At 44.0% G+C, this 20,971-nt stretch overlaps 1 protein-coding gene across 8 annotated transcripts in view; it reads right to left on the minus strand.

Moving 5' to 3' along the window:
• LOC119176433 (putative phosphorylase b kinase regulatory subunit beta) overlaps window positions 1–20,971 on the minus strand; it is a 121,470-nt gene that overhangs the window by 33,213 nt on the left and 67,286 nt on the right. For all 8 annotated transcript variants that reach the window (XM_075877670.1, XM_037427697.2, XM_075877673.1 and 5 more), the window contains 4 exons: window positions 17,065–17,148; window positions 16,780–16,884; window positions 15,373–15,455; window positions 13,839–13,929 (listed from right to left, as the gene is read on the minus strand). In XM_075877670.1, coding sequence (XP_075733785.1) covers window positions 13,839–13,929; window positions 15,373–15,455; window positions 16,780–16,884; window positions 17,065–17,148 — 363 coding nt within the window. The remainder of the gene's footprint in view (window positions 1–13,838; window positions 13,930–15,372; window positions 15,456–16,779; window positions 16,885–17,064; window positions 17,149–20,971) is intronic.

The raw sequence follows: 20,971 nt of genomic DNA on the forward strand, positions 1-20,971 counted from the left end.
CTTCCCAAAGTCCATGGGCATCGCCTGTCGTTCTCGTTAAGAAGAAGGATGGTACAATTCGCTTCTGCGTTGATTACAGGCGCTTAAATAAGATCACTCGCAAAGACATGTACTCTTTGGCCAGGATTGATGACGCCCTTGATTGCTTACAAGGTGTTGAGTTTTTTTCGTCGTTAGATTTGCGTTCGGGGTATTGGCAGGTGTCCTTAGCAGATGGTGATCGTCCAAAAACAGCCTTCGTGACATTGGACGGGCTATATGAGTTCAATGTCATGCCCTTCGCCCTATGCAATGCGCCGGCCACATTCGAGCACATGATAGACTCGGTTCTGCGGGGTTTGAAATGGAACATATGCCTCTGCTACCTCGACGATATCGTTGTCTTTGCACCAGATTTCGCAACACATCTTGTACGCCTGAAACATGTCCTCACGTGTCTGAAGAATGTGCAGCTCCAACTGAATCTCAAGATATGCCACTTCACTGCTCGGACGCTCACCATTCTCGGTCATGTCGTATCAAAGGATGGCGTTCTTCCCGACCCGGCTAAACTACGCGCTGTTGCTGAATTCCCCAAACCGACGACTGTAAAACAGTTATGCAGCTTCGTAGGATTGTGCTCCTACTTTCGTCGGTTTGTGCGCAAACTTTGCCTCCATAATTGCCCCTTTGACTAAACTTTTAAGCAGTGCCGACGACATCTCATCATGGTCTTCCGAATGTGATCACGCATTTACCACTCTTCGCCGTCTCCTAACATCACCACCTATATTGCGCCACTATGATCCCACGGCTGCAACTGAAATTCATACAGACGCCAGCGGTGTCAATCTCGGTGCAGTTCTCGCTCAACGCAAGCCTAGATCCCATGAGTATGTCGTCGCCTACGCCAGAAGAACGCTCAACAAGGCTGAGGTAAACTACAGTGTTACCGAAAAAGAGTGCTTAGCCATACTTTGAGCGATTGTAAAATTTCGCCTCTACTTATATGGCCGCACCTTTGCTGTAGTTACGGACCATCATGTCTTATGTTAGTTGTCGTCGCTGAAGGATCCATCAGGTCGTCTTGCTCGTTGGGCTCTGCGACTTCAAGAGTATGACATCCGCGTCGTGTACCGTTCCGGCCGCCAACATGCCGATGCTGATGCGCTCTCACGATCACTACTGTCCGCTGAGGTTGCCTCTATATCTTCTATAGAACACGCGCTGTCCGCTCTTGACATCGACACAATGACCTCAGCACAGCGCGACAATCCATGGATAACTTCGCTTCTGGACGTCTTATCTGGGGTACCGACACTTCCCACCACTCGAGCAATGCGACGCCAGGCTTCGCACTTCACCATTCGAGGTGGCCTCTTGTACCGGCGCAATTACTCACCAGACGGCAGGAAGTGGCTGCTCGTTATTCCCCGAAAGCTGCACTCTACAATCTGTGCATCATTTCACTCCGACCCGCAATGCGCTCACGCCGGTGTCTTCAAGACCTACGAATGTCTAAGGAAGCGGTACTACTGGCGTGGGATGTTTACTTTTGTTCGACAGTTTATTCGCGGCTGCCACGAGTGTCAGCGACGAAAACAGCCACCGAATGCAGGAGCAGCTCCACTACAGCCGCTTGCGTGCCCTGACCACCCATTCGATCGCATCGGAATCGACCTTTATGGACCACTGCCATTGACCACAGCAGGTAACCGGTGGGCTATCATTGCTATAGATCACCTGACACAGTACGCCGAAACCACTGCTCTTCCTACGGCGACCGCTCAGGACGTCGCATCTTTCATCCTCCATCGGTTTGTGTTGCGTCACGGCCCTCCTCGCGAGCTCCTCAGTGACCGGGGCCGTGTATTTCTATCCGAAGTAGTCCAAGCACTTCTCCGTCAGTGCCAAATTGTACACTGGATGAGTACTGCTTACCACCCTCAGACGAATGGCCTGACTGAGCGGTTTAATCGGACCCTGGGTGACATGCTCGCGACGCATGTGGCATCTGACCAAACAAACTGGGACCTGGTTCTTCCGTTTGCGACCTACGCGTACAACACCGCTTCCCAAGTCACCACCGGCTTTTCCCCATTCTACCTTCTATACGGACGTCAACCATCGCACACAATTGACACTTTGCTGCCATACGCACCAGATGTATCTGAGTGCACGACCGTGTCTGAAGCCGCCCGTCACGCCAAAGAATGCCGCCAACTAGCGAAGCAGTTTACTACAGCTGACCAGCAACGACAGAAAAAGGCCCGCGATGACGACCACCCTCCTGCCGGAGAGTTCTCCCCTGGAACCCTTGTATGGCTGTATGTACCACCCGGTGCACCTGGTTTGTCTACCAAGCTACTTTCAAATTACCATGGTCAATACCGCGTGGTAGAGCGCACATCGCCCGTCAATTACACCATTGAACCGCTTACGCCACTCGGTGACCATTGTCGGCATGGACACGATATTGTTCATGTGGACCGCTTGAAGCCATACTTCGACCCGCTCGTTCCCACCTGTTAGATCGCCAGGATGACTTCATCTTTCTCGACGGGGGCAATTATAATGAAGGAATGATGACAACAAAAGGGAACAACAAGCATCATCGCAAAGTAAGGCACCACGAGATCGGCGCTCGAGCTCCTCCATCTTCCTCGTCCTGTCGCTATCTCGAATCTTTGACCTGCCCATTTGGTTCGCCCAATAAACCTCTTTACACTGCCATCATTTCTTTTCCCAAACGCTGCCATTAAGTTACAAAAAAAACAGTTTCATCGAAAGGGTGAAGCAACGAATGCAATAGAAACAAATTGTAGGGGTGGCAGCCAACTCTTCTATATCTAATATCGTGTAACTCTAAAAAACACTGGTGTAACAAAGAACAGCTGTGTCAGAGAGAAATACTCTTCTCGCAGTCTTTTTGTGTTGAGATCATAGAGCACATAGAAGGATTCACGAGCTATTTGAGCTGATGCCTGCCGTGATCACGACCGCACCCTTAGAATCAAAGTCCACGGCTGCTGCTGGAGCAATCACAACCTTTACGTATCTGAAACTGTAAACGTTTCAATGAAACAAAACCAGATTTCCCGTCCCCATCTATTCGGTGGAAAGGGGGCGGCTCCTCATTGATACTTGAAACAAAAGCCCCAATTTAGAAGATTTTCTCCTAAGAGTATTATGACAAAATTTACCTTTCGACTGATCACATCAGTTTATCTGAGAAATAAAAGAGAAATCCTAAAGACAACCTAGGTAGAACAAAAAATATTGCTCCTTCATTACAAGAAGGACATGAAAAATTGGTTGTTTCTCAACATCGATTTAAGGGCAGCGTGAACAGGTTCACATTTTCTTAAGCAGGATATTGAAAGAAGGCGATTATATTCAGCTATGAAAAGTTGTGTACAGGTGTGCAATGATGTCAGAAACGTAAAAAGATTGCCAGCAATAAGTTAATTCTTTAGCTAGTTTTCGGTCCTTAAGGGGAGATGTGAGTAGAAAAGTTTTTTCCAAAAATCACGTATTTTTCAATTTTATTTGCTTTCACAAGTTTTTGTACTTTTGTGACAAAGAAACTGAAAATTGTAATAAAGCTCAAAGTAGATTGAAATCACTTCTAAAGAGCACAAGGTGGTTACTAAAAACTAAAAAGGGCTTATTGTCTGGAGTCCCCTGGAAATTGTCACCTGGCTACTTGGTTGGTATGTGGGGTTTAACGTCCCAAAACCACTATATGATTATGAGAGACGCCGTAGTGGAGGGCTCCGGAAATTTAGACCACCTGGGGTTCTTTAACGTGCACCCAAATCTGAGCACACGGGCCTACAACATTTCCGCCTCCATCGGAAATGCAGCCGCCGCAGCCGGGATTCGAACCCGCGCCCTGCGGGTCACCTGGCTACTTGCCATTGCATTTTGCATGAGGAGTTCACTAAAACAACATGCTCAAAATAACCATAATTGCAAGTTCTTATGATTGCAGAAATAGTCTTAAAAACATATTTTTCCCACGAAGATGAGCTTTCCCTTATACCTTTAAAATAGGTTTTTCTCAAGATTCATTTTTGGGCAACTTCTTGAGTTTGGAAATCACATTTCTGGTATTTCTCATAGCCCAATTCAGATTAAATTTTTGCCCACATATTCCTTAACATGTGAAGGAGGCAAGTATGTTCTTTAAAACTTGACATTGCCTTTATAATTATTATGAATCTAAAGTAAGCAATTAGTATGGGCTGAGAATTCTAAGCATTCACACATTACAACTCTTCTTGTCCATTAGAATGTCTTATAGACTTTCTTGATGGTTATTCGCATTCCAAAGTTAGTAAAGAGCAATGTATGCCAATAATGACTGAAAACCATAAATGTTTAGTAGCATAAAAAGTGTTCCAAACAAACTATACACATTGTCATGGCATAAAACAATAACTGTGCAACTTACTATAAAACTAATTACATATTTAAAATCAGCATAAAAGCCTCTATACACAGTGAAATCTTCATTGTACTAGGCTACAGAATAACGCAACTTCTTCTTTTTCAAATTTCATCGCCCCTTAAGGACCTGTCTCCTGGACATGTCTCCTGAAGTGGAAGCAAAAGCAGAAAGATTTTTTAGTTGTAGGGTGCAAAGTCATAACTGATACAATATATTACATTTTAAAAATTACTATACTTAGCATATATAAGCCTGTATAACATGTTTCTAAACTTAAAAAAAATTAATTCAGTTGAAGGCTTTGCAGCAATGTGAATTTCATCTGGATGGGTAATTTCACTGCATAGCAACCTCATAATGTAGTGAAACCACCATTACAAAAAAAGTTTTCTGCGCTATGATGATGATGTTTGGCACATTGTGGCACAAGGGCCATTTGATGGCCAAAGAGTGCCACTTCATGGAACAAAAGATGTGGACAATGATTTTGATTAGTGGCTGTATAAGGGCTTTAATATTCCTCATGCTAAGGCGGGTAAAAACATAGAAGTAATAAAATCATGACCATGCCATAAAAAGTGTGTGGTGTTAAATGGATGGCGAAAGTTTGTGATAATAAAAACCATAGTGAACATGTATGGCGTTAGCACAAGTGCCTCGATCGTTCACACCCTTGCGTCCAAAGGCTGTGAGGCAACTGCTTTGTTTAGTGTAGCCACCGCAGCGGAGACTTCTCTGGAGAGGTCGTGCTACGGTATGCCCGGGTATATCACATGAAAGGTATCGAGTTCTCTCACAGAAATTTATGTGTGAAAAGTGGTTCCCTACCGATGAACATCACAGGATGAAGTGGTATCTGTTATCGGTAGGGTAATGGGAAGTGTTGTCTTCTCAGCATGTCTAATTGTTTACACTGGACTAAAATGTGAAGTACAGCGAGTGCTTCTCCAGATCTACCACACAAAGGTGGATCTCCACCAGACAAAAGAAATGAATGTGTAGTGTATGTATGTCTTGTTCTTAACCTTGTAAGTACTACTTCTGTGTGGCGTGATTTTGATACTGGCGGCCAATGACCAAGTTGCGGCTTGATGACATGCAATTTATTACCTGTGTGTGTGTGTCCCATGTGCTCTACCAATAACTCCCGAGCTTCCGTTTTAAAAAAGGTTTCAAGTCGAGTGCAGGAATTGGTATCGATGTATTGGTAGCGGTTTTGTTAGGAAATCCAGCTAGCTAGTCCACTAAAACATTGCCTTGTATTTCGCGATGTCCTGGAACCCAGCAGACTACAGCATGCTGTTTGGATGAGTAGACTGTGCATAAAAGTGAATAAAGCGAGACAAAGACAGGGTTTTCGTGCTTTTTAAGAGTTTTCAGAGCTTTTACTACGCTTAGGAAATCTGTGCATATTATTGTCTTCTGCAGTTTTATTTGTGTAATGTGTTTAACAGCCGCAAGTATCGCATACGCTTCGCCGGTGAAAATGCTTGTATCAGAGTGAAGAATGCCGGCTTCCGAAAAGGATGGGCCGACGGCTGTGTACGAGACAGAAGTGTTGGACTTCGGGTCATCCGCAAAGAACTCAGGACATGTATATTTCTGTTGTAGTTCAGGAAGTATGTCTGGATATGTGCGATTGGTGCGTGCTTTGTATCCTCCGAGAAAGACACGTCGCAATCTATCGCCTGTCACTGCCATGGTGACAGGCATACTGCGGGACCCATCAAACGGTCTTCAAATGGCACACCGGTTTCCTTCGCTAGGCTCCTCACACGGAGTGAGTAGGGCTGTCTCATAGAAAGCCGTTTATCAAACACAGCAAGGCTTGGCATGTCATTAATTGTGGAATGTGAAGGATGTTCCTTGTCTGCGTTCACTTTAAGATAATATTTAAAAGACATGTAAGATCTCTGTAGGTGGAGCGAGCGACCATTCGTTCGATTCCACGTACAGGCTTTCCATGGGGCTAGTGCGAAAAGCACCTGTAGAGAGGCGGATGCCTAGATGATGAACAGGGTCAAGCATTTTAAGGGCAGTAGGTGTCGCAGACAGATACCCCGCCGCGGTGGTCTAGTGGCTAAGGTACTCGGCTGCTGACCCGCAGGTCGCGGGTTCAAATCCCAGCTGCGGCGGCTGCATTTCCGATGGAGGCGGAAATGTTGTAGGCCCGTGTGCTCAGATTTGGGTGCACGTTAAAGAACCCCAGGTGGTCAAAATTTCCGGAGCCCTCCACTACGGCGTCTCTCATAATCAAATGGTGGTTTTGGGACGTTAAACCCCACAAATTAATCAATCAAGTCGCAGGCAGATATGCTATTGACCTATAGTCTAGGCGAGTACATATGAGGCTTGTATACAAATTGATCAGACAATTCTTGTCACTTCCTCACACAACACTTTTAGAATATTCATGGCTTTTATGCACTTATTTTTTAGATACTTGATGTGTGGTATGAAGGTTAGCTTGGCGTCAAAGATTAGGCCTAAGAATTTGTGTTCAGTATTAACAGAAAGACATTGCCCATGCAGTTGAATATCGAGTTCAGAATGAATGCCTCTCTTCCTAGTTACAAAACATACTTGCTTTTCTGTGCATTCAGTCGGAACCCCTTTTCTTCTGCCCAATTGGAGACTTTGTTCAAACCAAGCTGAACCTGCCGCTCACACATGGCCAGATTACAAGACTTGAAACCAAGCTGGACGTCGTCGACATATGTGCAGTAAAACATATTTCGAGGGATGGACAAGCGCAAAGAATTCACTTTGATAATAAAAAGTGTGCAGCTAAGTACACCACCTTGCGGATCTCCTGTTTCTTGGACAAATGTTTGGGAAAGAACGCTGCCCACTCAGACACAGAATGTCCAATTTGACAAGTAACTTTCAATTATGGTAAACATTCTGCCACCAAGGTGGGATAGGTCTCGTAATATTCCAAAGTGCCATGTTGTATCATAAGCCCTCACGATATCGAAAAACACAGAGAGAAAATATTGTTTGTGGATGAAAGCATCTCTGATCTGTGCCTCGATACGAACAAGGTGGTCGGTGGCGGATCTACCCTCTCGAAACCCGCACTGAAATGAGTCGAGCAAATTATTTGTTTTTAAGAAAATGTACAAGTCGGCAGTTTACCAGTTTTTCGAAAAGTTCGCACAAGCAGCTTGTAAGTGCAATATGCCTATAACTTGAAACTGAAGAAGGGTCCTTGCCCTCTTTTAAAATGGGAATAATAGCCTCTTTCCAGGAAGAAGGGATAATGCCAGAAAACCAGATAGCATTGTACAAGCAAAGCAAGGTATTTTGCGTTTCGATTGGTAGGTTTTCAGTTTATCGTACACCACTCGATCAGAACCTGGACAGGAGTTTAGTGATATTACTGCAGGAGTTTAGTGATATCTGGAGCTTAGCTAAGGCGAAAGCTTGGTTGTATGCTTCGTGTTTTGTACATTTGTGTCCTAGTTTATGCTTCTCAATACTTGTTTTGTATTTTTGGAAAGCGTCAGTATAGTTTGACGAGCTGGACACTCGTTTGAAGTGGTGCCGAGGAAGTTCGCCTAATCTTCCAAACTGTCACTATGTATGTTTACAAGTGGGAGTGAGTGTACTTGTCTTCCTGCTACCCTACTTAGCATGTTCCAGACTTTAGCCTCCTGTGTATACGAGTTGATCCCTGTTAAAACTTGTGCCAACTTTCCCTTCTGGCCTGCCGACGCGTTTTCCTGCTTAGATATTTTATTTTGTTAAAGCTGTCAAGGTTTTCCGCTGTCGGCGAGTTCCACAGCAACCTCCATGCCCTGTTCTGCTCCTTTCGCGCATTTTGACATTCATTGTTCCACCATGGCACGCGTCGCCTGCCCGGCAGTCCAGATGTTTGCAGGATACCCTTGACTGCTGCGTCAGTAAGAAAAGCCGTGAAGTACAGCACAGCTTCATCTATGCCTAACCCACATATGTCAGTCCAACTTAAGAGTAATGTTATGAAACTGTTCTCAGTCGGCTTTGTTTATCAGCCATTTTGGAACATGTGGATGACATTCATATGATGGTGATGTACTCAAAACTAAAGGAAAATGGTCACTTCCATATGGATTATTTATGACTTTCCATTTCAGTAGGGGTAGAAGTGAAGGAGATACAATACTAAGGTTTATAGGTGAGTATGTTTTGTTGGCGATGTTATATTACGTTGGTTCCTTCCTATTTAACAGACAGGCACCGGAAGAGAAGAGAAACTGTTCAATGAGACGACCTCGTGCATCACAGCAAGAATCGCCTTACAGACCGCTATGTGCGTTCAGGTCCCCAAGGACCAGATAAGGTTCAGGTAGTTCATCTATTAAGACTGAAATTCACGTTTTTCAAGACGGTGGTGTGGAGGTACGTACATAAAGCAGACGGTGACGAGTTTGTTTAGAAGAACTGCTCAGACAGCCACCGCCTCGAGGGAAGTTTAAAGGAGTAATTGCGTACATGCTATCTCTTGACTAACTATAACAGCTACACCACCGGATGATGACATGGCATCTTCTCTATCCTTTCGGAAGATTACGCAGCTATGTCATAAGTTTGTGTGTGTTCGTTTTAAGTGTGTCTCTTGTACACACAGCACTCTTGGATTGTGTTCATGGAGGAGTTCTTGTAGGTCATCGAGGTTTCGAAGAAGGCCTCGTATGTTCCACTGTAATATTTTTGTCTGCATAATAAGAAGAGATGCTGCTGTGTGTATAGAGAGTATCCTGTGTTGAAGTGAACTTGTTGATTCAGGTGGCAGGACGGTTGTCCGGCACCGTTATTGGCTTTTTATTTCTCTTGGCATGCTCCAAGGAGCCACGCTGCTCTTTCGGCACCACAGGTACCGTTGCATCCATTGCTTCCTCAGAGGCACTGGATGCCCGCATGTGCGAGCGGGTAGTTTGGATTTTACGCCTCGCCTGATGAGGTGAGGCCTTGAGACCAGAAGACCCTGGAGTCTCCGGTCTCGATTCACTAGGAGGCGAAGTAGACTGAACTACTGCCACCTAGGGGGCAGGCGCCACAGTCGACGGCTCCCTCTGCGCTGGCAGAAGGAGTGGCGAGGGCTGGTGCGGTGGTGCCCCCTGACGCGCCGCATCAGCATATGTGGAGCCATAAATTGGCGAGACTCTTCTTCTTGCTTCTTTGAATGTGAAGTTTTCTTTTATCCTCAATGCGATGATGATCTCTTTCTTTTTTCCAAAATGAACAGGACCGCGAATACGCAGCACGATTTCTGCCACAGTTAACACAGTGTGACGGTTCTTTGCAGTTGTCGGAATGGTAGCCTGACACTCCACATTGCGCACAATTTTGGTGACCATAACAGCTTTGTGAGCCATGGCCGTACCTCTGGCATTTGAAACAACAACATGGGTTAGGTATGTATGGCCTGATCGAAGTCTTCGTGTACCCAGTTTGAGTAGTTTCTGGCAGATTACTGGAAGCGAACATGAGTATTAGGTGTTTTGCTGGTGCTTGCTTGTTGTCTCTTCTGATGATGAACCTTCGTACATTGATCACATTCTGACTCTTCCACCCCCCCAGAAGTTCCGCTTCGGTTAGGCCGAGCAAATCAGCGTCAGAGACCACTCCCAGAGTTGTGTTCATTGATCTGTGTGGTGTTATACTGATCGGAGTGTCACTAAAAGTTGAAAAATTATCTAGCTTTTGGAACTGTTCTTTTTCTCGAACTTCGAGGAGGATGTCTCCGCTGACCATTTTGGTAACTTTGTACCCAGTCCCAAGAGTTTCTGTAAGACACCTGGCTACTACAAAAAAGGATAAAGTTCTAGCTTGCTTGCCACTTTTCTCACTATGTATGACATAAAAATGAAGGAAGTTTTCATTTGATTGGTTGAAAAAACCAAATTCTTCGATGCGTACGCCCTTTAAGGCGGTATGATCCCTTAATAGAGGAAAATCTTTATGCATGCCTGTTTATTTTTTTCAGAAGCATTGGCGGCCACCTACCACGGAGCCCAACGAGGGGGCGCTACAAGTTTGCGGATGTTGAAACCTGCAGACGCCAGCCGTACAACGCTACTACATATAACCCAATGCGCTTATACCAAGGTAGGCTATTTGCACAGGCTTAACCCTAGCTGCCAGGAAGTTTGGAAGTAAACGGAAGAGAGTAGAAGACAGGACAGATAAAAAGTGAAAGATAAAGATGAAGATGTTTGCAGAGAGAGATAGGAAAAGGTGACTGCAGATTTCCCCTGGGTGGGTCAGTCCAGGAGTGCCGTCTATGTGAAGCCGGAGCCAAAGGAGTGTGTTGCCTCTGCCGGGGGGCCTTAAAGGTCAAATCACCCGGTGTCGGCTCAACCCCCAGGATCCCCTTTTCTTTGGACACGGCTCAGCCACGCACGGCTAAGCGTGGGAGGAGATCAAAACCCCCCCGTTAGCTCGGGTCCGTGGTGTCGCTACGCACCAAACGCCTGCTTTCACAGAAGCCCCTGCGGGGAGTTTTATGCGCTAAATTATACATGTACAGCCGACAGCACCTTTAACTCAAACGCTCTGACGCGTGGCTTTGGCTCGCTTGAACTGAGGTCAGCGCCGCCAAGCATTGAAAATGATATACCTGCTGCAGTTAAGGACAGATGGAGCGTGCGCCGGATTCCCTATAGTAAATTTCTGTTTCCAGTCTGCCTGACTAGTGGGTCGAATCTATTAACTTGGCATCTACGTTATCGCGCGCACCCATGGCGTTTGTTGTCGTATACTTATCTCAACAATGAACCATTGCTTGGGACAGCTTAGGCACTTTTCGAGTTTGAATTCGCAGCTGCTGCTCAAAAGAAATCACATGTCTAAAAAGCAAAGCAAACGCACATCTTGTAAATGTTGCACTATAAATAAATCTGAAATGTGGTGGCGTTGTCATGTTCTGATTTATTAATTTTTAGAAATCGTGAATTGAACTGCCCTCGCAATTTAGAGTGTCTCTTTCTGTTCTGTTCACGCTGCATGGAAGATTTGGTCTTGGAGCGCAATGTTTGTGCACGTTCTAAGCAAGAAAGACGCGTGAATACAATGCAAACAAACCAATTTTCGTGCGTAGTTATCACATAAATGCTTAAAGTGCCATCTTACCAAATAGGACACTGACTCTTCAAATAAAGAAAAATGGTGATCATAAATGAAATACTATACTAGGCAGAAGCAGTGTGAATTTGCACAAGCAATAACTCGTCGCCCTACCGCATCTTCTTAATGCGGGTATCGCAACACCGTGTGGGATGATTGAAAAGGCTATTTTCGAAAAGAAAAGCTTGAACAAGGGTACCTATTCTTGATACTTGAACATGTTTAATGGCAATACCACAAAGAAAGCTTGTTAATTTGTGCTTTCTAATGACACCATTTGCTGGAAATAAATATTTTTACCACCACTACCATAAGGGTTTGAACTAGTTTTCATTAGGACACATACAAATATCTTTCATGTAAGGTCCTACTATTTTGTGAGATGTGCAAAAATGCTCCACCTCGTTTTGATAAAAGCTGCATTTAATATTTTTATCAACTTATTTCTCAGTTAAAAAGATTAGGCAGGGTCGCTCAAGACAGGTATGTGTTTGCGGAAGCATGCCATGTCAGGAAAACAGACACTTGGTTGCGGTCTACATGTAAAGTTTTGAAAGCCACTCACACTCTCAGGCGGTATGATCACACAGCGGTGGCTGTAGGATAAATTTTAAAAACCGCCCGAATTCAAGCCAAGCGTAGCCAAGTCATTTACATGTATTGCCAATTTTGTAGTCAAATACAACAAAAGCTATTTTATGACTGTAGTCTTTATTATACAATTATTGCAATTTCGAATGTGGGAGAACTTAGAAGTTTTTCTTCTGCTTGGTACTCAAGCTGCAGGTAAGTTGCAAAATATGATTACTTATTGATTAATACCCTCAGAGCCAAGCACATTAGATAAAATATTAGATCAAAGGCAAACCAAAATAAAACAAAATACAGCGAGTAAAAAAGAAAAATGAACCAACTTCCAAAAGACTAGTACTTGTATATTGATGGTTACTGCCTTAAGAAATGATTATTTTTTACAGCTTCATCGGTATAGTGGACATTTGCCCTCATGTGCAGCACACGTTATAAAAGTTTCAGCTTTGACAAATAGAACGTCTACGTCACAGCAATAACCGAAACGATAAAACATATTGTGGGGTGATAAAACATTGTGGAGTCTAGAACGATGCTGGGGTATATTCTATGAAATAAATTAGTTCAAGCAGCAAAAATTTCGATGTTATGGTGCACCATAAAGAACCCCAGGTGGTCATAATTTCCGGAGCCCTGAACTACGGCGCCCACCATAATCAAATCATGGTTCTGAGACGTTAAACTCCAGACATTATTATACGCGCAAACATTGCCCTCCAAGACCACATCTTCCGTGCAGCATGAACCGAACAAGAAAACGTACTCTAAATTGTAAGAATAGTTCAATTCACGCTGTCTAAAAATTATTTAATCAGAACGTGAACAACGCCACTGCATTTCACATTTATTTATTGTGCAACATTTACAAACGCCATGATATGCGTTTGCTTTGCTTTTTAGACATGTGATTTCTTTTGAGCAGCAGCTGCGAATTCAAACTCGAAAGGTGCCTAAGCTGTCCCGTGCAATGGTTCACTGTCGAGATAAGTATACAGCAACAAATCACATGGGCACGCGTGATAACGTAGCCACGAGCAAAATGTGGCGAAAACAGGATGCCAAGTTAGTGCGTTTGACCCACCGATCAAGCAGACTGGAAATAAAAATTTACTAATGAAATCGGCGCGTGCTCCATCTATTGTTAATTGCAACAAGCATATCATTTCCAGTGCCTGGCGGCGCTGACCTCAGTTTTAGTGAGCCGAGGCCACGTGTCGGCGTGTTTGTGTTAAAGGTGCTGTCGACAGTATTCGTCCATTTCAAAGATTTCTAAATTTCTAATATTCTAAATTCATGTTGAAGCAAATTCGAATAGCACTGTAATATTTGTTTCAATATGCGAAGTGCCTGAATATTTCCCTATTCCTACTAAAACTTAAGAAAGCCACAGCAAGAGATCTAGAGAACACTGGCCAGAACGGTGGTTAGAGAACATTGAATATTCTGAGCCACTGTACGCAGTGCCTTCTTTCTTAAAATACTAGGTGGTGAAATGTATCACCTACTCACCCTGAAATTCATGCCATTCCCAGTTTTATCTTCACTTTTCAAGTAACCAAGCACTAGTAGTATGATCAAGTCTCGCTAACAATTTCTCAAGACTCCTATATCTGTCTTGCTAGAATATTAGGCAACTTGTCCCCTTCACTTCAACTTTGCTCAGTCTCTACATTGAGACAAATAAAAAAGTGATAAACGAACTCACCTGTAGCCTGCCTAATCGCACCTTCAGCCCATCACAGTGGCCCTTTTTCAGCATCGCCAAGAGATCTAGCAGCTCCTTAAAGTGCGCATCTCTAGTATAAAGGGAAGATCAACATATTACGCTTAATTGCTACTCCCCATTAAACAGAAATAAACCAAGTGGCACTGAGTATTGTCCCTTTTTTTGCTTTTTATTATCACTTCAGACTTTAATCCTGGCAACTTGACACACATTATGGAAAACATTTGTGAACAGGTCAATTGAACCTTGTAATGCAAAGGAATGCAAATTCTTAGAGTTTGTCACAAAACACAAAACATTTGTGAATAGGTTTAACTACACCTTGCTTTGCAAAGGAATGCAGGAAAACACTGCAGGAGGTATGTTTGCTTTTTCTCAGCTAACTGTGATGTTTTCAATGGCAAAGACATATTGATGGTTTTGAAGATGAAGCATACATTACAGCATGCAGCCATGGGCTCTTTTGTGAATGAAAGCAGATTAGTTTTGGTGCAAGAAAGCAAATTAGACACCCCATATCAGAACGTGCATTAAACGCTTCTTATTTTTCTGTAAACTCACTATTTTTCTTATCTATTCTACGATTTACATGTTCCCGTCCCCAAGAGCCCATCTTTAAATACTGAGCCCACCTCTGATCAAACTTTCTGCCTCTTTCTCTTTGTTTTACCTTCCTCCTCAGAAAACGAAATACTTAAAAGACCTACGGATAAGACAATATCTAGGATATAACATACCAAAATCACATTATGATTATGAGAGATGCCATAGTGGAGGGCTCCGGAAATTTTAACTACCTGGAGTTTTTTAACATGCACCTAAATCTATCCACACGGGCCCGAAACATTTTGGCTAAATCAAAAGTGCAGCCAGGACTCGATCCCATGACTTTTGGTTTAGCAGTCGAGCGCCATAACCACTAGACCACCACAGCGGGGCGAGCTACAGAAAAGAGCATCAACAAGAGCAATCTCAGAGAAGGAGGAAAAAGGTATTTCTTTCTTGTTGTGCCATGCTCCTTAAGCCTAAAATAAGTAATAGTTTATATGAAAGAAAGTGTACTAGTGATTCAGCTAGATATCAAAGTCATCATAAAAATGTGATAACAATTTAAGCAAACTTGTACTCATGTGGTCTGCTAGAAATACACACCATTGGTTAAAATTAAGCTTACAGCTTCAGGTACCAATACTTTTTTTACTGTTTTTTCCAATTCAGGCATACGATTTCAAAATATTCAAATACCTGCATAGTCCATCATACGTGATACCTCATTCCAGCTTATAAAATAATAACAGATTTTTTTTGTTCCCCCCTCTGCCCTTTCCTCAAAAAAAAAAAAAAAGTGATGTAAATACGAGCTTATTTGGCATGGTAAAAAATTACTACTCTTTCTTTCACACGAAAATGAACATTGCAAAATGCAGGCTCGAAGCTGTGAAGGAAATGATCCTATATTAAGTTATCAGCCACAACAGAGTTACATAACCCAAAAGATCCAAAAATGACACACCTCATATTATCTTCTCTGATAACAATGGCAAGCGTTGGCCTACCAGACATTCGCCAGTACTTTCCAACAAACGTCAGCTCATTCTAGAGTGTGGAAAAAAAGAAAAACCTTGTAATTGCCCATATAACATTTTGAACAAAAAGGCATGCTCATATTGTATCATAGAATGATCCTGTTTCATACTTGACGGATGATGGACATTAAATCTCCCGACATATGTAAACTATGTCAATACTTGTACTGTCCTAGAGATCTATCACTCTGCATGTTTCGTAACAAACTGGTATTTTGTACACTTTTGTACGCAAGAGATTTAATGAATGGAGCTAGTGCTGCATTAATTATAGCTTCCCAGTTTTGTTGTTTCATCATATTATGTAACTCCAATTAGGAATTCTTTACGTTTTAGTCTTTTCCAGTGAAGCAGAACAAACTCTATTGTATTCATCTGGAGAAAAGCCTTTGCTTAGGAATGCAGCTGAGTGAGGGAATTTGACCTCCAAAAGCAACACAGAAGCTGTTAGACGTATAGTGGAGAACTACATTTTAATTCTGACTAACTGGAATTCTTAAATGTGCAGTTAAAGCACGCTACACAAGAAATAGTGTAAATTTAAGCTTGCTGGTGAAGCATAAAAAACTAATAAGGGCATCTAATAAAAATGTATAATAGTTAATAAAATAGTTGCAATCCTTGCAATTGGGGTTTCCATGTTGATGGGACACATTTAGAGTAGACTCTCATTAAATGGAACCTAAAGAGACCAGTAAAATGTGTTCCATTTAACAGTAATTCCGTTTACTGAGAGATGAACAGAAATGCACAATGCAAGAATGAAACCAATCTTGTCAGAAGCATTTCTTCCATTTAGGCAGCAGTTCCGTTAAACAGATTTTCGTTTACTGAGAGTCTACTGTATCTGCTTTTGATAGGCGTAATGAAGTGGCTGATCCTCTGTTTATATATAAGAAAAAATGCTCTAATGAATTCGGATGCATTATTCAAAGGTTGCAGGTTCGGTCCCGGCCAACAGCAAGTTGTCTTTTTGTCCGCTTTCTTAAAATTTATATTATCGTTACAAATAACATCCTCTAAACTTTCCTTAGGTTGATAGTTTGTTAGTTCCCATTCAGGTTGAGTCTAATAAATTGCTGTATCTTAGCGCTGTCGTGTATTCCGTCTTTGTGTCCTGGTCAAATATGTGTGTTGTGTGTTCAATAATACTACACAGGTATTTTTACATTCTCAATTCATCAACATGAGGCAGAAAAAGCCAGATATAATGCCTGCTAATTTGTGTTTTGTACAGGAAAGCTATGGCTACTGAGCTAATGCAGTGCTGAGTACATGCAAGTTTTTTACACCATTTTTCATTTCTACTGTGAACGAATACATCAAGGAAGTACCTTTATGTCATCGATGAGTAGTGCCATGTCATGTGACAGGTAGAAGTCGTTAACTTCAAAGATAAGTGGATAACACAACACTGTCTGTCCACATATCCGATACAGCTGTAGAGAAAGATCATAATATGAAACTGTTACATGATAAAATGATGCACGGGCGCTGAAGCTCAGTCACAACAAATGGTTTATGAGCTTGTTCGATTGCATGCATGCTACTTAAAATGTCGAGCCAAAGTAGAAAAATGTTTCTTTATTCATTACATGCAGCAATATTAGAGGACTTGCCTTGCTTGTTCCTAATGCACCAATTGGACGCTGCGGCCTTCCTTTCAAGCCCAGCTTTCGGTTAACACCGAGGAATTCATAAACCTACAAAGTAAAGAAAAGCAGGGAGAGGATAAAATCACATTTGCTGTCTATAAAGTGTTAAACAATTCTGATTTCCATGAAGTTCAATACGGCCATGAGCATGCACACAGAAAGGGGGGGGGGGGGGGGGGGGTCAAGGCCTGTCACGTAGAGGAGTCGACTGTCTACGTAGAGGGGTCGACCGGAGTGCGTGTCGTCTGTTCGGCGCCACCACGGGCCGGCTGCAGCAACTACTTTCGCGTAAGAGCAGTGAGCGCTGTGGGCGGCGCTCATTTGTTATTTGCTACAGTTGCGGCTGCGAATTCAGCTTGTCACAAAGCTCGGCCGAGGTTGCGAAACCTTAAAAACAGTCGCTTTCTTTCGAGGTAGAAGAAAAGTGTCGAGAATGATCTACACTATTATAAATGTCACCTGGATTGCCGTCTTTCGTTTGCCTTCTTGTTAAATAAAAAAATAGCCCACTTCGAAAAAGCTTTCTGGTCGTGCCTGTTAAAGGCGCTCTTAAATTCTTTGTCTCGCTTATGCACTGCAGCAGCTCGAATCTGCATTGCTGCCACAAGGGAAAATATTTCCTTACATAGTGGTGTAATAAAAAGAACCGTAAAAAAGAAGTCATGCTTATTTAACTACCACAAATATTGTTACGTTAAAATGACACGAGGCGTGTCAGACGGACAGACCATCCCACTTCTTCGTTCTTGTCTTCTGATCACCGATATGTCAGCTACGTAGCATTACTCCACCCCGGCGGTAAAAGCGCCGTGGCAGGCGGTAGGGTTCTAGCCTGCTGACGTTCACATTATCACTGGGTGTGCTTTCAGGCAGGGTTGTGGTCTCAGATGCCGAAATAATCTCATAGGTGAAGTCGGTTACCTGGCAGATGATACCCATGTAGCGAGACAACTTCTCTGATAAGCCAACTCGACGAACTGGGTACCACAGAAGAACGAGAGAACCAGGTGAGAAGCGAACGTCGACATGCCAGCTGTCGTAGATAGCTTTCTGGGCAGCTTGCGAAGCCGAAAGTCTACAGCGGGCGATCTGACATGCGTGGTCGGCCCGAGTAATAGCGTCGCGTGTATATTCGGTTGACGGAATTGTAGTGGCCTGAAGTAGAGTGTCAAGTGGTAACCTTGGATCATGACCATAGAACAAAAATAAAAGGGTGAATAACCAGTGGTGTCGTGGCATGAAGAATTGTACGCGAAGATCACGTGAGGTAGCGCGAGGTTCCAGTAATGGTGGTCGGAGGACACATAAGTGTGCGATTTAGGCGTTCGGTAAGGCCATTTGTTTGGAGATGGTAGGAAGTGGTCAACTTGTACTGCATCGAGGAAGAGCGCAGAAGATCGTCGATTACTCAGGACAAAATGCGCAGTCGCGATCCGTGAGTAATTGGCGAGGAGGGCCATGGTGTAGAATGACATCGTGGAGCAAAAGGTTTGAAACGTCAGTAGCGGTGCTGGTGGGGAGCCCTCAAGTGAAGGCACAGCTAGTCGCGTAGTCTATAGCAACGGTGATCTACTTGTTGCCCGATTTCGACTTAGGAAAAGGACTGAGAAAAGTTAGGTTGGGATGGGGATCGGTTGAAGAAGTCCAGCCGGGAATGCAGTAAGTCACTTCCTACGTTGGCATTTATCGCAGGAGGACACGTAACGGCGAACGGACCTGCTGAGATCATGCCAAAAGAAGTGACAACAAACATGGTAGTACGTCCAAGATACATTCAGATGGCCGGCAGTTAGTACATCGTGGAGCTTGTGCAGCACGGTTGACTGTAAATGTTTTGGCACGACAAGAAGGAGCTCAGAACCATCTGGCTGGAGGCTACAATGGTACAGCTTGCTATTCAGGAGGACGTACATGCGGAGCAATGCGTTGTTTGGAGCAGATTCGAGACAGTCAATAAGTTGTCGTAGGGAAGCATCATGACATTGTTCATCACCAATCTCAAGCTTTACTGAGACATTGACATGACGATGAGGCTAGGCTCGATGTCTGATTCGTCGGGCTGATCAACAGGATAGCGGGATAAGCAGTCGTTGTCCAGGTGGAGATGTCCAGGCCTGTAAGCAACCAAGTAGAAATATTCCTGTAGGCATAACACCCAACGGCAGAGTCGTCCAGTGGGGTCATTCAGAGAAGAAACCAACATAGCGCGTTATGATCTGTGACGACACGGAAAGGGCAACCATACAAGTAAAGACGAAATTTTGAAACCATCTAGACAAGAGCGAGACATTCCCGTTATGTTATAGAGTAATTGCGTTCAGACTTTGAAAGGAGACGGCTTGCATACGCGATTGCACAGTCGTTGCCCCGCTGAATTTGTGCCAAAACTACACCGATTCCGTGACCACTCGCATCTGTTTGCACTTCTGTAGATGCATCGGGGTCGAAATGTGCAAGAATAGGAGGTGTCGTTAAAGCGGTGATTAACTGAGAGAAGGCGTCAGCTTGAAGAGGGCCCCAACAAAATGGGACGTCTTGTTTGAGAAGGTCGGTGAGTGGCCGTGCGAGTGCCGCAAAGTTTTTCATGAACCGGCAAAAGTAGAAGCAGAGGCCCACGAAACTGCAAACATCATGGGCAGCGCGTGGTAATTGGAGGTTCGTTGCTGCACGTACTTTCGCCGGGTCTGGTCGTACGCCGGCAGCGCCAACAAGGTGACCCAAGACGGTAATCTGACGAAGACCAAGTGGCACTTGGAGGAATCGAGCTGCAGGCCTGCCTGTCGGAATATGGATAGAATGGTCGAAAGGCATTCAAGGTGGGTTGCGAAGGTAGGCGAGATGATCACGTCATCCAGGTAACACAAACATGTCGACCATTTAAATCCTTGAAAGAGCGTGTCCATCATTCTCTCGATGGTCGCAGGAGTGTTGCAGAGACCGAAGGGCATGACCTTGAATTGCTAAAGACCGTCAGGGGTAATGAAGGCGGTCTTCTCCCAATCCATGTCAGCTACAGCAATTTGCCAGTAGCCAGATCGGAGATCGAGAGAGGAAAAAAAGGTGGCAGCATGGAGGCAATCGAGGGCATCGTCAATGCGTGGTAGAGGGCACACGTCTTTTTTGGTAATTTTGTTGAGGTGGCGATAATCAATGCAGAAAGGCCATGAGCCGTTTTTATTCTTTACTAATACCACAGAAGATGCCCAAGGGCTTGACGATGGTTCGATTATGTTTTTCGTAAGCATTTTGGCCACTTCTTTTTGAATGGCTTCTCACTCAGACGCTGACGTGCGGTACGGCTAATGGTGAATGGGCGCAGAGTCACCAGTGTTTATTCGGTGAGCGATAATCTTAGTCTGGCCCAAGGAACGATCATGGATGTCGAAAATGTCACTGTATGAGGTCAAAACCTGGCAGAGAGTGTCGGCCTGGTGAGGCAAAAGGTTCGATTCAATCATGTTTCGAAAAATAGCATCGTCCGAGCTGGGTGACCGTGAGACTGTGCTTCGATCAGGAGCAGATACAGCGACAACGTTGGCATTTTCCTCTGTTATGGCAGTTATCTGGGGGGCTAGAGACATCTGGCAGGGCAACACTTGAGGGGTGAAGCCAAAGTTAAGGGACGGAAGGAATACACAGTTATCCGCTATGGTTGCGACAGTATGAGGCACAGTAACACTGCGCGTCAGCCGAACATCAATAATTGGCGTAACGATGTAATCACCATCAGTTACTGGAGGGGCCAATGACAAAGACACGTACGTGACGGCTTGAGGTGGCAGGCAAACGAAAGTGGTTGGGCTCAAGCGGCTGGTGGACTTTGCAGAGTAGTCGGCAAAGATTGGAAGATAGAGGCTGAGGGTACGAGAAG

This window comes from Rhipicephalus microplus, chromosome X, assembly GCF_043290135.1.
Source record: "Rhipicephalus microplus isolate Deutch F79 chromosome X, USDA_Rmic, whole genome shotgun sequence".
NCBI classification, from domain to species: domain Eukaryota; kingdom Metazoa; phylum Arthropoda; class Arachnida; order Ixodida; family Ixodidae; genus Rhipicephalus; species Rhipicephalus microplus.